The sequence below is a fragment of the Periophthalmus magnuspinnatus genome, chromosome 11, assembly GCF_009829125.3.
Source record: "Periophthalmus magnuspinnatus isolate fPerMag1 chromosome 11, fPerMag1.2.pri, whole genome shotgun sequence".
Taxonomy (NCBI): Eukaryota; Metazoa; Chordata; class Actinopteri; order Gobiiformes; family Gobiidae; genus Periophthalmus; species Periophthalmus magnuspinnatus.
Window position 1 is genome coordinate 12,637,079 of NC_047136.2, and position 12,002 is coordinate 12,649,080.

The window sequence follows — 12,002 nt, forward strand, 5'->3', positions numbered from 1 at the left end:
ACTATATATTGACTATTCAGACTTAAAGATGATAACTGTAATATTTTCTAATTATGTATTAATAGGGTAATTAAGTATTCAAAGGTCTTATGTTACACAAAAATTGACTATTGTGAGCTTTAAGCCATGCTATAATGTGGAATTGTGTTTTGTTTCATTCACACATGTTTGAGTAATCTTTTATTATTAGTCTGTCTCCATCTCCAAAGCTCAAATTGCTATGTTCCACCTTCTGATGTCATGAAGTGGTAGTTTTCAAGTTAACTGCTACCTTTTACCTTTTGGTCAGTAGAGATCAGGAATTCCAGGGCTGAAATGTACCAAATGATTTTAGTGAAGGTGGATCGAGTGTAAAAACACATTGGAGCACTTCCTGTATTACCACATGATGACATCACAAGGTGGAACAGAGTGTTTTCTGTTTGAGAAAAGGGCCTAAATATGAGTTTGTGTGTTAAACATGTGTGAATGAAACAAAACACAACTGTAGGTCTGTTTTTGATGAGGAAACAAGATTATAATGTAGAAAATAGTGTAATATGGGCCTTTTAAATGAAGTAAAACTGTGATTTTAGTTACAAGTGCACATACAAATTGCGGAGTACTTCTGGTATTGTTGTAATCTTGTTTTGTTGAAGTTGCTCAGATAAAGCCGTGTAGACCCCTGACTCACCAGTGACAGTTTAACCTCAGACTAAGCAGGAGCAGCTGTGCACGGTGCGGTGACACATCCACGTCTATGTCTTATCATAACGGACAAATACTATTCCCCTGTCTCTCTGTGTACTTATACAATGTGTAACTATAGGGCTGGGCAACTTTCAGCCGCAAGACAGAATAACAACGTCTTAAAAATGTTTCTTTTAGGACTAACCATAGTATTCATTTTTGGTGTCACTACCTGGCAACTCGCTATAGTGCTCTCCTAGGACTGAGTATTTTTATGTTTTTATTTTTATTTTTCAGACAACAGAATAGAAAGGCCAAGGATACTTTGAAAGGGGAGAAATATGAATTACAAGTTTTAAAAGTTGTGGGATGTAACTGTGGATAGTTTATAGTTGGTATAGCAGTGAAAACAGTAGTAGTAGTAGTGATAAAAGTGTTGTAAAAAGTAGTAGTAGTAGCAGTTATTAGCATTGTCTGCAACACTACTGACTATAAGACCACAGTAAGGAGCTTATGTAAATGTTATGATGTAAATATGGTACTAAATATGTTTGTTTGTCCATAGATTGTATAAAGAAGTGGACTAAGCGAGTCTGACATCACCCATAGTGTTCGGCTCAAGTCAAATGAAGCCTGATAGCAGTATTTACAGGGAGCTGAGCGACAGTTTTCTAATACAAAGTGAACTCAAACTGGACCGAAGCGCCTCCCTTTATATCTGGTCTATGGATTTGACTCAGCTTTATGAACCATATATAGTCCATAAGCAATATAATACCCAACATTAGACTTGATCATGAAAAGTAGCAGAATTTACCAAAGTGAACCCACATTAAGTGAAGGATTTGCTGCGAATAAAATGTGGCCTGTATTTCTTATGTTTCTCGAGCAAATAAGCTAGCCTTGTGTTGCTGCCTCTCTAAATACTCCCTAACCATCGCTGCTGTATAATTTGGCTGGTCCAGATTTGGTTTTCCCTCAGGTGGGTGGGGCTGTGTGTGGATAATGCCAGAGTGTTGTTGAATGTGGACAGAGCTACGCCTTCGTCCCCACAGGCAGAGGTCTGGACCGGGACGAGCAGATGTGTCCCAGATGTTTAAATGTACACCATATTGTTATATTATAGAGCAGTGCTTCTCAAACTGTGGTGTGGGTACGTCACCAAAGGAAATGCAGGATACTTTTGGTATTTCCGTTAGGTTTTTGAGATATGGTTTAGTCTTAATTTTAGCAGGATCAAGGTATAGTTAGATTTTAGGCCTATATTTATTTCAGTTCATTATTTTTTTCAAGAATATTGTACATTTTGAATATTTTTTGTGGTTTAAATCTGCTCTTGGGTTAAAGGACATACATTTGTTGCAATATTATCGTTTATATTCACTTCAGCAATATATCACACTTTAAAATTTGTTATAGTGACAGGCATGTTCAATTTCTGACCTGGTTAAAGACGCATTGAATATTGTAAATACCTATCTCCACGGAGACAAGCACGTAGCACACGCCAAGCTACAGGTCAGATCTGTGGAGAGAGGTGAGCCGCACACAGTGAGAATGCATGTTTATTATGGTATTTTTGAGCAATAAAAAGACCTGTAAATGAATATGTACAAGACAGATGAGGTGGTTTGTAGAGCTTTTGCTGGTATGTTTAGCCCGGTATTTCTGTCACTTGGTTTGGTCCAGGTTGTGTCTAGTTCTAGTCCTCATTTGTCTGTATTTTGATGTGACTGTTTCACTATAGAGCCTGATCGTTCGGTGTAAACTGTATAGCCCTGGTCCATGTTTAAATTCTTCCATTTGAGCTCAGACCACGGAAAACGGGACAAGCCACAGGAGCTAAAAGTGTTTAAGGGTAAATCCACAGGGACTGGTGGTACTCTGTCACTGTCACATAAACGTTCACAAATAGACGTGTTAATGTGGATGTAAGCTGGGGTTTGGTTGTAACAGTGAGAAAAGGGTCTTTACTGGTAAGACTGAGCAATATGGACAGAAATGATTTTTAACCCCCATTGGACAAAAATATTTCATATGCTGTCAAATGTCTGCCAATTTCAGTTTGGTCCTGATCCTGTGCTCACACTGTTTGGTGTTTCCCCAGTTACTGTAAATCTTCAGAATGAACAAAAAGCATTTGTCAAATTTGTAACATTATTGGCTTAAAGACTTGTGTTATTGAATTGGAAACAAAAATCCCTCTAACTTACACTAACCTACTGTGTGACATAAAGAAGCATGTCCAACTAGAAAAATTAAATTAAAATTAAACTAGAATTTAGAGGAAAAGTAGACATTTTTCACTTGACATGAGCTGTATTTCTGGAGTACTATTTTTTTTTATTTATATCCAGTATTCATTTTATGTATTAGTTATTATTTTATTTTTTTCTGTTAATCTACATTGATAACACATATATAAGGTTATTACCAACTATTAGGCTGAAAAACGTCAATTTAAAAAAAAAAAAAAATTTAAATGGATTTATTTTCATTATCCCAATGTATTCAAACAATATTATGCCAGTTAACCAGAAATGAGCTAAAGCGTGCCAGGAAATGTCATGGTTGAGGCTCATGTAGCATGAAGTTGTAAAATGAACCATAAAAGTGCAGAAAAATAATCAATATTCTAACTTTGCATATCTCCAAAGCACCAATTCATCTTTATTTACTCATGTGGGGAATTATGGTAGCCTCACAAGGACATACCATTGTTAAACCACACATTTTAACTTGTTTCTTCTGACAAAAAGACTTCAGTCATCATGCTCTCTAAAGGGTGAGTTAGAAAGGGCATCTGATCTAAAACATATTTCAAAACGTAAGCACCAGAATAGACTTGCCAGACGGGAAAAAATTTGACAAAGTTTCACCAAAAGTAATAGTCTTGTTGTGTGTTTTGTTCATTAGTGTAAAAGGGTTTTAAAGGCCTGCTACAAACCACAAACAAGTGTAAACTCCACCGCAGCCGGTTGAAGAGCAGACAGAGCTGTTAGTGTTAACTGAAGGAAACATAAGGGCAGTTTGTTATGTCGTATTACCATGAAAACAAATAGATCAGCACAACTTTCCACACGTATGGTACATTTAATAGGGTTAAGTGACATAAAGAGGTCTACAGCTACATCAGTGTTATAGAAATGAAGGAAAGAGTTGAATATTTTTGCTTCTAAAACAGTCACAATTATAATTTAATTACATTTATTTTATTTTATTTTATTTATTTATTTATTTTTTTTACTATTTTTACTAGTTTGTGACCTGTAACCAAGTATAAATTAACAAAATAATGTTGGCATAATCTTGTCACAGGTAAATGAAAAACAGACAAAAAATATGTTGACTTTAAATAAAATAATAAAATAAAATTACCGTATTAACTTGATATTGGAAAAAAATCTCCATATTTCCTGCTCCTTTATATAGAATATTTGTTGTTAAAGGGCCCATACTGCACTATTTTTTTTATCTATGTTATAATGTTGTTTCCTCATCACAAACATACCTAGAATTGTGTTTTGTTTCACACATGTTTAACTCACAAACACTACAAATTTAGTCCATGTCCTTCCCTCAACCTGAAAACGCTGTGTTCCACCTTGTGATGTCATATGGTGATACAGTAAGTGCTTCACTGTGTTTTTAAACTCTATACATTATTTCAGCCCTCAATCTCTACTAAACTAAAGGTAAATATAGCTGTCAACGTGAAGACTATCACTTCATGACATCACAAGGTGGAACGGAGCATTTTGAGGTTTGGAGATGTGGACAAATTAATAATGCAGGATTCCTCAAACATGTGTGAATGAAACAAAACACAACTCCAGGTATGTTTTTGAGGAGATAACAACATTCTAACACGGCTAAACGCTCACAAGAGTCCATTTTGTATAATATAGGACCTTTAAAACCTCCTTGTCACCAATTGCTTTTGCAGCTAAATGTAATGTGTTTTTGTGGCAGCAGTTTCCCCACAGTGAAAACCTGCTTGACAAGTGCCAAAACATATATTACATTTTTTGCCTGTTTCGCAAATTTGACACTTTTCTATTCTAGCTGTTTTTTACTGGTGTTATTCATTCCCTTTTATTTTCTGTGTTATTGCTGTACCATTGTCCAACGTGACTTTTTGCACACACAGCAACACTTCACTTGTGTTTTGAAAAGCCGCCATAGCAGGTTTAGAGCTTAATTTATTTTTTCCACAACAAAATATTTCCTCTAGCACTGGACCCAATTGTGATGTTGCACATGTGTATACACTGTCCCACTCACTGCTAGGATTTCTGTATTTGGAAGACCATTGTTTGGAAATGAAGATATAAACATGCTCAGATAGAAAGTTTACAAAGTCGATTTTAACTACGTCCGAAGTTGTAAAGTACTTTTAACCTGTAATAACAAAGGCCAAACACTCTCCTCTGTGTGTATTGGCCAATGACTGGGTGTGGCTCTGTTTCAGTGCCAGACCACAAACCTTTAAACCTTTAAACTTCAACTGTGAGCTCTGTGTTTTGACAAATTCAGTGCTGGATTTTAATTTTGCTTATGATTATGTAAATTTGCAACAAAAAGATGAATACATTTAATTATATATTTATATTGTGCTTACCGAATTTAATAAACTTCCATAAGTAGTAGCAGTGTATCACCTTATGTACCATAGGATCATCAAGAGGGTCAAAAATCAGTTAATTCATGCTAAAACTAGTATTGACACGAGATACTTATTTGAAGTAGTAGTAGTTTGAAGTCTAACTTTTGTCATCTCAAATTAAAATGTAAAAATATTTTGAAAATCATTTCGGGCTTGGGTAATAATAACCATCATCTCTATTAACCCTTCATATCATCTTTAACCAGTCGACCGTTTGATACCAGTAATGACATTGTAAATAGTTGCATTTTGAGTAGTAGTATTGTATTTCCTTTCCTTTTTTTCATATGAGTCACTACTATTCTAAAGATGGAAGGGTTTTCCCATAATGCACTTCCTCACACAGCTCCATATGAATCATGTCTGAGGTGTATGTTCTGGGCCTTTAATGACGGAGATAAAAATGTGCAGCTCTACAAGTCCAGTCCTGTACAGACTCACTCACTTTGTTCTGGAGTAGGGACGCACACACAACACAGTGCCTATATATAAATGTAAGTAATCTATAATAAAGTACTAAAGTCTGAAATAAGTAAGTAATACATATCCTTCAATTTCAATGTATTCTTTTGCAGGTTTTTTGTTTTTTCAGGGATGGACACTAACAAATTTCAAATACCCCAGTACGCACGTTATTGTAACTCAGTAGATTTTTGGGTAATTGTACTTTTTGGAGTAAAACATGTACCTGTACTAGTAATTGAGTATAATTGTAACCATGTAATACATTTGACGTAATATGAGATACTGAGTACATCACAGGTCCCCATACTCCCAATCCACTGTATATACATTCAGAGCAACTTCAAATTGTTTAAATAATCAAGTTATGTAAAATTATTGACCTAAAATTATACTAAAACCGTGTTAAAAAAGTACATTAAGAAGCTGTACTTTTTACTTCAGTGCAATTTTGGCAGTAGTACTTCTAATTGAGTACATTTTTAGTCTTGTAACTGCACGAATTTCCAATACTCTTTCCACCACTTAAGCTTTTATAGTACACACAGTTATGCTACAAAAGTGTTTCTATTTATTAGCGGTGAGCCATCTGTGAAAAGGATTCCTGAGATAAGTGAGATGAGTGTTCTGATCCCGTAGTGATCGTTCCTGTCACAAACATTAAGATCCTGAAGTGAGCTGAGATTCCTCACAGCACAGGCAGGAAGAGCACAGGTTTGAACATGAGTCCTGAGCTATGAAAGAGACGCTTGGCTGTGTAGTAAATCTGGTGTGATTTACTTGTACTTGCACTTGTGTATCTCAAGATTTAGCATACCGGAATGCTGTAGACCAAAGTAAAAGAGCGTTTTACTGTAAAGGTTCTATATTACACAAAATTGACTCTTGTGAGCTTTAAGTCATGTTACAATGTTGTGAACCTCATCAAAAACAGACCTGGAGTTGTGTTTTGTTTGGTTGAAGAATCCTTCATTATTAACCCGTCTACATTTCCAAAGCCCAAAATGCTTTGTTCCACCTTGTGATGTCATAAAGCGGTAGTTTTCAAGTTAATAGCCACCTTTTACCTTTTGTTCACTAAAAATAAGCAATTCCAGGGCTGAAATTATGCAAATGATTCTAGTGAAGATGTATAGAGTTTAAAAACACAGTGTAGCACTTCCTGTATTACCACATGACATCACAAGGTGGAACAGAGTGTTTTCTGTTTGAGAGAAGAACGCAGATTAAATATGTGTGAATTTGGTTTTTGATCTAAGTTGGGAAATAAATTGGTCACAGAATTCAAACTTAACATTGTTCCTTCTTTTACCCACTATTTTACACATTATCCTGCTTTAAAGGTGCACTATGTAACTTTTCTGGTGGGGGTCACATCTGTCTGTATGGCTTTAACATTTAAACACGTATATATCCTCTCAATAACAGAGGTGTTTTCTTGTTAAAAATAACTCACGAAAACATGAGTTTGTATTGTGAGCATGATTGCCTCTCCACAGATCTGACCTCAAACTCAAACTTGTCTCCGTGGATACCAAGACGTTACCAATACTGTGAAACATTGTATAAATTGAATAGTGACAAGCTGCATAGATGTATTTATCTTAACTTAATACTTGGCCTCAGAGATAAAATACAGATGCATAACTTTTTTACAAAGTCTTGAGAAAATGAAGTTATTCTCCCCCAAAAATAAAAAAGAACATCATTTATTTTAACTGATTCTTTTTTGGATTTTGGGATGGAACAAACATCACTGGGACAGAGGACAACAAACATCAGTGGATTAAGACGGAAATCGAAATACGGGAACGTGCACATGGGACTTTAAACCGAGACGAGGGGGCCTTTTTACTCTCACACACCGGAGATACTGTCCTGAGGAAACCGAACTGCAGATGGCGCTGTCGTCTTGCCTCCGCCAGTAGGAAGACAGCACCAAAATCTTAAATCAGCTGACTGGACACGTCACAGCAACATCATGTGACCATTCTGAGGAAGACCGCTAGTGAGCAATCGAAACTGTCAGATATGAAAACAAACTAAACCTTGGTCTGGAAAAATAATTTATTGGAAGATCAGATGAACGTCATTGGAGTAGAACATAGTTTAATTTTACATTTTTCATTTTGTCATTACTGTACATTACATTCTACATTCATTCTTTTATCTTTGAACTCTTTTGTCTCGCCTGTCCAAACATCGTGGGTTGTGGCCTGGAGTAAACTTTGCTGAAAACGACTTTTGAGGCGAGTTTGGCATTTGTGTGGGAGCTCTGCACAAAGCTCCAGTTCTGTGAGAGACTCTGAGAAGAATACTGTTTAAAATATGAGGACGACAAGTGTTTTTCTGTAGCAACATTCCCTTTGTCCTTTGCGCCTCTTGACTACTATCTAAAGCCTTTTAAATCTGGATGAGGTTCTTTGGGGGCAGTTGAAGCCCACATTAAACTTTTGGAGTACTGTTAAACTACACTCAACTGGTGCACCATTGTTTTTTGTTATGATAAAACTTATATTTGTGATGTTGTTTTGCAGAGGTGAAGGAGTACGAGCCGCCTTTTGGGAACCTGCGTGAGCATCCCTGTGTGGAGAGTATGAAGGACAGCGTGCTCAGGGACAGAGGACGTCCCGAAATCCCAAACACATGGACCAACCACACAGTAAGAACTTAAGTTGTACAGATAAGAGTATGCTACTAGGGTTATCATGGTACTTAAGTTTCAGATTTTGATACTTGAGGGAAAAACTTGAGACTTGTTTTGAGAGTTTTTAGTGAACATAAGATATATTTAAGTACCACTATTAGTCCTATACAGGGAACTCCTTTCTCTTTTCCCATGTCTATGTAAGGTCTGAGCTGTACAGAAATGCATAGGAACAGGTTCTGAATATAAACATGTTCTAAAAAATGGCATATTCTTTGTCAGTGCTGATAGATGGTATAATATTTGCATTTCCCAGAATCAAATGCATGCATACAATTTAACAAAATAAAAATAAATGATGGAAGTAATAAAATATTGAATGTGGTTTAAACAAAAGTGCCAATTATTTTATTTTTATTTTTTTATTTCATTTTAATTTAATTTAATTTAAATTTATTTAATTTTTTTATGTTTTCATGTTTTGTTTTGTTTTGTTGTTTTTGTTGTTGTTGTTTTTTTTTGTCTTAATTTATCAGATTAATGAACACAAGACGCCAGTTCATATATATCCAGTACCCTTAATGCACATTTCACATTTTTTTCTTATTTAAGCTCTAAAAGTGGTGGGAAGAAGATCAATACTAACATTTCAATACAATATTGACATTGCAAAAATAAATTTCAGAAAAAATCTAGGTTGAAAGCACTGAATCTAACATAAAATGTGTCTATCTCTATGTATACTGTCATAAATGCTTTCCTCTTCTTAACATTTTGCACTTGCTCCCCCTACAGGGCATCCAGCTCATCTGCTCCTCCATCCAGGACTGTTGGGACCACGACCCGGAGGCGCGGCTCACGGCTCACTGTGTGTCCGAGCGCTTCAGTGAGATGGAATACCTGGACAAACTCTCCGGGCGCTCCAATTCAGAGGAGAAGATCCCTGAGGAGATCTGTGTGGGAGACCTCAAGTAGAAACACCGCCACCTACAGGCCAGGGACGGGACTGTTTTTTGTTTTTTTACTGGGAGATTTTATTGCAGACTGAAATGAGAGAAAAAGTACAATGTTGAACAAAAATGGGATCAATATCTTCTTTCAACAGACTTAGCATTCAGGGTGTACACATTTCAATAAAGCTTTTAAACTAAGCACTTTATTCATAGTCCACATCAAGGAATTAGGAAGTACGGTTTTGCAGTATTGTGGAAAGGCCAATTAAATGTATTTCAGAAGTTCACACAGTATTTATTCAGTGCACTTGTATAACAGAATTTTGCCTTTTGTTGCAGTTTGGAGAAACATAGCTATTTTAAAGCTACCACCTGTAATTAGATTGGTAGACCCACCCCTGTTGTATTCTCACATATCACCTCTAGATGCTAAGACCAGAGAGCACAGGTGAGCTTCAACAAAGGCCAGGTGAGGGAAGGAGGAGGGGCTAGGTGAGGGGAGGGGGGAGCAGGTTTCACGTCTGCCATCTACTGGTGAAAAAAATTTAATTAACTTACAGATAGCAGCTTTAAATCTGGAAGTAATACACACAATGTTTACTAATTTACAAGAATACATTTACATATATTTCTGTATTTTAGCAACTATTAAATATAATTATCCCTATTCAATTAATAATAGGTGAGTTGGATTGACTTTATTCACATTATCCCAGAAGTTGACATGGGCGCCTCCATTATCATCCAGGTTGTGTTATTTTGTATGAGGCTGCCGATCTTGATCTTGTGTTGATTTGTTGGAGCACATGAACATAGAACATTTTACACAAATCAGTCTACTTTATATCAGATTGTAGCAGCGAAACTTCACAATTTTTCCATTTAAATGAGGAAAAAGTGTGGGGGGCAGAATGAGGTCAGTACCATGATGGATTAGTGTTGAAATGATTGTCAGTTCTTGGCTTTCAGGCTATGGCAAAGGTCCTCTATGGCCCTGTGAATTCAACTACTGAAATAAATCGCCTTTTTCCACAATATTCAATTTTTTGATGTAGGAGTTAATATCTATGCACACCAAATAATATATAACTGTATTATGTGCCTTTTATCCTTTCATTCAGGTAATTACTTTTTATGTAGGAAATTGTAAATATAATTATAAAATACTAATATTTGTATGTATTCAACCCAGCTTGTGTTTTGCTTTCCGGATTTTGCAGCAGCAGTGACCTTGTTTTATTGCGAGTAAATGTAAAATGATTCATCAACCGGGAACTCAAAGGAGCAATTTCCAAACACTCGCCAGAAGGAAAGACTGAATACAATGAGTGACTATATGTGTTATTGTGGATACACACTGGTGGGTTAATCACCACACCTGCGTTACAGAGAAATGTAACACAGGACTCTTAACTGGAAGTCACAGTCCAATGTCAAAATGCACCAAAGATTTACAGACATTTTTATACTGTGTAATTCAATGGATTTCTTATACTAAGCTCAGTGTTGTAAATAAAGTGTTTAACTATTGTGTGTGTGCCTATATTATGTGTCTATATTATATATATATATGTGTGTGGGGGGGGGGGGGGGGCGTGTGTGTGTGTGTGTGTGTACATATGAGCGTTCTGCGCGGTATCTTTGCAGTTTCTAGTACTGTGTGTTTGTGGACTGAGATGTCTAATATTTTTTCCTGGGATCTGCTGTAGTCACTCCTCCAGTGCTCCGATGACCACAGGCACCACTGATGTCTTCACCTTCCAGGCCTTCTCCAGCTCTTCTCTGAGTCCCTGGTATTTCTCTATTTATTTTTTTTTCATCTTTATTTATATAGGGAAACCTCATGAGAGCACCTGGGCTTTCTTTTTCATGGGTGCCCTTTTTTTAAAAAAAAAAAAAAAAAACCTAACAAAACAAATAAGTCCATATAAAACATTAAAAACAGATGTGTTATTGAATAACAGTGTGTGTATAAAAGTTCATTACCACATTATTAAATTGTGACTGTGCCACCAACATATCCAGTTTAGCTTTTTTTTTTCTTTTTTTTTTTTTTCAGTTTAGCTATTTCTTGAAATGGATTCCATTTTTGTAAAGGAAAACACCTAAAAGCCTCTTTCCCGTCTCAGTTTTGGTGCGTCTCGTCCTTAGCCGTATGCAGTCGTATGATCTAGTATTAAATGTTCCAGTATCATTGATTAATGAGCAGGTGAGGTATTTTTTCAGGTTTTGAAGAAGTCCCTTATAGATACATTTCATACAGTGCTGCTTCTTAGAGAACACAGTGATGAGTTTCAAATCCATCCCTGTAATAAAAAGAAAGGCAGAGTGAAATAGTGGTTTCATATTAGAGGCTGAAGTCTGCATTTACACCACATCCCCATAATCCAGTATGGAGAGGAAGGTTGCTTGCACTATTTCTTTTCTGTAATTTATTGGGATACAATATTTGTTTCTGTAATAAAATGATCATTTAGATTTTAAACTGTTACATAATTCTGAGATATGGTTTTTAAAGGATAAGTTTTCCTCAAGCCAAAATAGCCAAATTTAGAAGAAAAAAAAAATCATATTTCTCATGTTCCTTTTTCCTGATGTTCCCATC

The 12,002-nt window shown here is 36.0% G+C and overlaps 1 protein-coding gene across 1 annotated transcript in view; it reads left to right on the plus strand.

Annotated features, from left to right (window-relative positions):
- The window catches only part of LOC117378878 (TGF-beta receptor type-2-like), a 29,113-nt gene extending 18,183 nt beyond the window's left edge, over nt 1–10,930 (plus strand). Inside the window, exons 6-7 of the mRNA XM_033975566.2 lie at nt 8,335–8,459; nt 9,240–10,930. Of these exons, the coding sequence (XP_033831457.1) occupies nt 8,335–8,459; nt 9,240–9,419 (305 nt within the window). The 3' untranslated portion in view covers nt 9,420–10,930. The remainder of the gene's footprint in view (nt 1–8,334; nt 8,460–9,239) is intronic.
- The last annotated feature ends 1,072 nt before the right edge of the window (nt 10,931–12,002 follow it).